General features: G+C 41.8%; 1 protein-coding gene across 1 annotated transcript in view; it reads right to left on the bottom strand.

The window, feature by feature from the left end:
• Positions 1–3290, bottom strand: part of wfikkn2a (info WAP, follistatin/kazal, immunoglobulin, kunitz and netrin domain containing 2a) — a 3481-nt gene extending 191 nt beyond the window's left edge. The window contains exons 1-3 of the mRNA XM_032538093.1: positions 2601–3290; positions 1717–2033; positions 1–1511 (exon numbers count right to left, since the gene is read on the bottom strand). The exon at positions 1–1511 is cut by the window's left edge and continues 191 nt beyond it. Of these exons, the coding sequence (XP_032393984.1) occupies positions 311–1511; positions 1717–2033; positions 2601–2813 (1731 nt within the window). The 5' untranslated portion in view covers positions 2814–3290 and the 3' untranslated portion in view covers positions 1–310. The remainder of the gene's footprint in view (positions 1512–1716; positions 2034–2600) is intronic.
• Positions 3291–4607: the final 1317 nt, after the last annotated feature.

The raw sequence follows: 4607 nt of genomic DNA, 5'->3' as shown, positions 1-4607 counted from the left end.
TAAAAGAGCAATTTGGACCGTGTCGACACAGCATCTTAGAAGAAATCATGAATGAGAAATGATAAAAAAAAAGGATCAGTGTCAAAAACAAAAACTATGAGGAGGGATTTTCTGAGATCTATTGAGCAATAAGGAACAAAGTAAGAAAAGAAAGACATCTGAATCAGGCAACAAAACCTCCAATGTTACAGATAAGTTAGGTTTTATGTTTACTGGCAGTCAGTCAGACTGGGGAGTGAGGTCACTGGAGCTTGGAATAATCAGAAAACATGAGACAAAAGACTTTGAGTGAGTGTGAGACTTTAAAAGACTACTGGACGGCAGAGAAATCTTTAAGGAAATCACAGGTTTTCTTGTGAATAACCTCACGAAGTTTCCTGATTCTACGCGTGCTTGAGGAGCCTACAAAGCTGTTGGGCTGCAGGACGGCCATCCCATTTTGAACATCCCCCATGATGATGAGCGGCCCGTCGGCTGTAGTGATATTGGGGCAGGGGCAGTTCCAGTCCATGTTCAGAAGAGTCACCTCCAGGGGCTCTTTGCCAAAAAACCTCAGACCCATCTTATCATCCTTCAAAATCTCTTCTAATGTCACCAATGCATGGCCAGACTCTTGCTCCTCCGTCAGCTCTGTCACACGCCCGAGGATCACAAAGTCACTTTTGCAGAAGCTGGTGACCATCTTGGCTCGGGGTTTACATGTCTTGCAGTTGTGGTTTTTCGGAAAGGGACACATCTCTTCACAGGCCTCTTTAGACTCAAAGTTGTTCTCGTTGCCACCGCACCCTCCGTACACAAAGGACTGGCACTTTTTGATGCCGCTGCTATAAGCCCAGCGAGGCTCATATGCTTTGCAAGGCCCTTGGAGACTCGGTAGGCTACATGGAGCAGCCAGCTCTCCTCCACATGACAGCATACAGGCTTCATAGGTGTTGAAATGGTTACGGTTTTTATTGCACTGACTGTAGGTGAATGTGAAGCAATTGTTCCTCTTTGGTTCATAGTACCAGCTCATGCTCTCTTCTCCACAGTCATCTGTGTCAGGACGTTTAAGACACTCTTCAGCTGAAAATGGCAGGTTGGTAATATTCCCATCTGCATTCTTTCCCTTCGCCTCCTTCCTGATCACTACCAAGGGAAAGTGTGACGATACACTCCCCCCAACGTTTTTGGCTGTACACGTATAGATGCCGGCATCCTGAAGTTGCGCATTGTATATGACCAGCTGGCCAATGTTAGTGACCACAACGTTGCCTCGGACATGATTAGGTCTCATTACGGTGTTATCTTTGCCCTTCAGTTGTTTCTCCCAGGTGATTTCCGGATGTGGTTTCCCAGAGACATCACACAGGAAGCTAGCTGTCTCACCCACAAAAACAGCCAGTTGGGTGGGGCCGCTGTGTATGGTGGGGAGCTGGATGTCAGCTGGGAGGGTGGTCTGGAGGGCGGTGGTGGGATGTAATGTTGTCTCTGCTGGGATTGGACTGGTGTTTGGCCAGGTCAGGTGGTACCTGTAGATAGGTCGAATAAGAAAGGAATCAATCAGAGCCAAGAGTCAAACGCTCTTCTTTAATTACTAAACTGACATTTTACACACGGAATTAATGTATTTTTCCATGCAATCAAATGTCTTTATTTTGAGCACTAAAACAAGACAACTTTACCTCATCACACCAAAAACAAACAAGTAGAGATCTAAAATACTTAACATGTTACCTGCAGGTGACCTCAGAAATAGAGATACCCTTGGAACAGGCCTCGGCATCCATGTAGCACTTGTTATAGTATGTCATGCCATCAGACGCACACGTGAAGTGGGGCTCTCTCTCACAGCGGTCCCGGCACTTACAAACAGGCTGGCCATCCCAGATGTCACACTCGGACCCTTGCTGAGAGCACATGAACTTGTCGCAGGTGGCGCCCTCTGGCATTCCAATGGGGCCCTTGTTGCCCTTGACGTCTATATAGCGTGATGCTACACAGCTCTTGTTACCACATACATTAGGGCAGCACTTCTCAAATGTCTCACAGTCCTAGAGTTACAAAATAAAAATACAGTTTACAGTTGAGACACAGTTTAAGTTAAAATACTGCATAATTCTTAGTAAAATCCTTTTTAAAAAAACATGACATGCAGATTTTATTATGAGGAATTTAGCTCAGACGTTTCCACAAGTGTTTTTTTTTTTTTTAATGTGGATGAGTATTGACTTTGAAGAAGTAAATGTAAAAAAGTAAACATTTTAGAAGTACATAAGCTCAAGATTGTAATTGTTGAATTGTGTTTCTGCTTGATATTTTTCTTTTAATTTTCAATGCAATTCATGCACAGTGAAAAGGAATTGTTGGCATAATAATAATAATAATAATAATAATAATAATAATAATAATAATAATAATAATAATAATAATGAGAAGAAGAAGAGGAAGAAGAAGAAGAATTGGTAATTAATTAGGCATTTAGTTACTGGTCGACTAAAGGATCTTACAGACAGTGTGTCCAGATGCTTCGACAGCATACGAAATGCGTCTATGCCCCATTGTCTACACATTTCACATGCAGCAGGCTATACATCACGGTCAGTTGCAGGTCAACTCACCTGGTCAGATTCACACTCGCGCATGCAGGTGCTCATAGCATCCACCCAGAGGTTGGGATTCAGGTCATTCGGGCACAGACCTGCGTGAGAGTACACCACTTTTGCCACGGACATGGGCATTGCTCTCACACGGCAGCTGTCCATATAAAGGAGTATAGTATAACAATGTCCCAGAAGAAACCAAATCCATCGTGGAAACAGCATCCACCACATATCCGACGCGTAACACAATGGACGCTAAAAATCTTGAAAATGCAAGAAGTTCAACGCGACTTTAACGTTTGAGGAAAACTCTTTGAACTATGTCCAAACTCTAGAGTAATTCGTTTTCTAACAGATGGAATCACATGCAGCACAAAAGCAGCGAAATAAAGGCGTGCGGGACCGGTCTCGATGTGAAGAGCACTCCAGGTTAGTGGCTCCACGTTTAACGGCGAGAGATTAGGGCTGCGGTCAGAAAACCCACTTAAGATCTAACTACATGAATTACAGTGGCCTGTCTAGTAGGACAGAGATTCCTAGCTGAGTTACAGTTATGATCAACTTAATTAAAGAAAAAAAAGTTCGCCAACTGTTTGCAGGCGCGGTTTCATAAAGGACTGGCGAGACACCTGTGCGCAAGGCGCTGCTGCCTTAACCCTTAGCTTCCAAAGGAGATGAAGATATTTAGCAATACTCTTAAAAGTACAGTCGATACCTTATTATACAATTAATGTACGAATTAAACATTTTGGATGTTCACATATGTAAACAAAAATGTGTAAAGATACAAGCTACTGAATTTAATCCATACAAATGGCTACATTTCATGGTATTACAATCATATAATTCTATTTCTCAATGTTGATTAACTTTAATTTTAACAAAGTCTTATTATTGTGACTGCTATTAGAAGATGCTTTTGAGTAGGTCTGTATTGTCATATGTACCAAATCAAAACAGCACTGTGTGACAATACTGTGCACTATAACACTGCATTATCATTTAGCACCGTACACACTAATGTCTCTCCTTTCTATCTGAAGAAAATGTAAGTCTCCAGAAGATGGCACCAAACACACTGTCTTCTAGTCTTTGTTATTTGGAGATCCTGTTCTGGTTTGACTTCTGCAATCAAAATAACCAAAAAGGTTAAACTGCTTGAGTAGATTTTAGTTGGTAGTTATATTATTATTAATTGATAGGGTTTTTGTACTTATGTGTACAATGGCTGTACATTGTGGGAAATTCAGTAAAACCCTCTATCCTCCTACTTATCTCCTCATTTTTCTTTTTTTCTAAAGGTTTGTGTACATTAAAAGTTCAACAGCAGTCAAACTTTCCAGATTAGTCATAACAGTTATTTTGTTGCACCGATGCCATAGCCGCTTCTGTGTTTTGGCCCGTAATATCTGAGCTGTCTGTTGTAGAATCCAACCTCTGAAAAACACGTGTTAGACAAAACCTGCCATATTGGATACACCAGTTGCCAAAAAGGGGCTTCAAAACAAAACAAATAGGGTGGTGGTCCGGGTGTCGTGGACATGAACAGAAAAAAAGATTATGCTTTAGTTTTGACCAAAAAGTGACACAAAACTCATTGTAATATAGTGAACAGTTTTTTTGCTGATATCAAAAAGCTGATCTATCTTTATCTTTAGACAGATAATTAAACATTTTGGTAGCCGTGTGTGTGTGTATGTGTGTGTGTGTGTGTGTGTGTGTGTGTTACTATCCAGTCTGTGTTTCCCAAGTTGAGTCCCTGCTGAGTCCAAAGGGGCCCAGTGTTCAGGCCAAACCCTGCAGTCTCAGTCTGGTCTGTCTGTGAGCCCTCTCTCACACATTCATTCACACAATCTCTCTCTCTCTCTCTCTCTCTCTCACACACACATTGAAATTGAGAGCATGCACACACATATACATATGTGTGTGCATGCTCTCAATTTCATGCAAATGCACAAACACAGTCAAGCTGTGTTTTCACTTTCAGCCCACCCACTCCCCCCTAAACTTAACCTTCAACCCTTA

This window comes from Etheostoma spectabile, chromosome 15 (genome assembly GCF_008692095.1).
Source record: "Etheostoma spectabile isolate EspeVRDwgs_2016 chromosome 15, UIUC_Espe_1.0, whole genome shotgun sequence".
NCBI lineage: Eukaryota > Metazoa > Chordata > Actinopteri > Perciformes > Percidae > Etheostoma > Etheostoma spectabile.
This window is presented reverse-complemented; position numbering and strand designations above follow the sequence as displayed.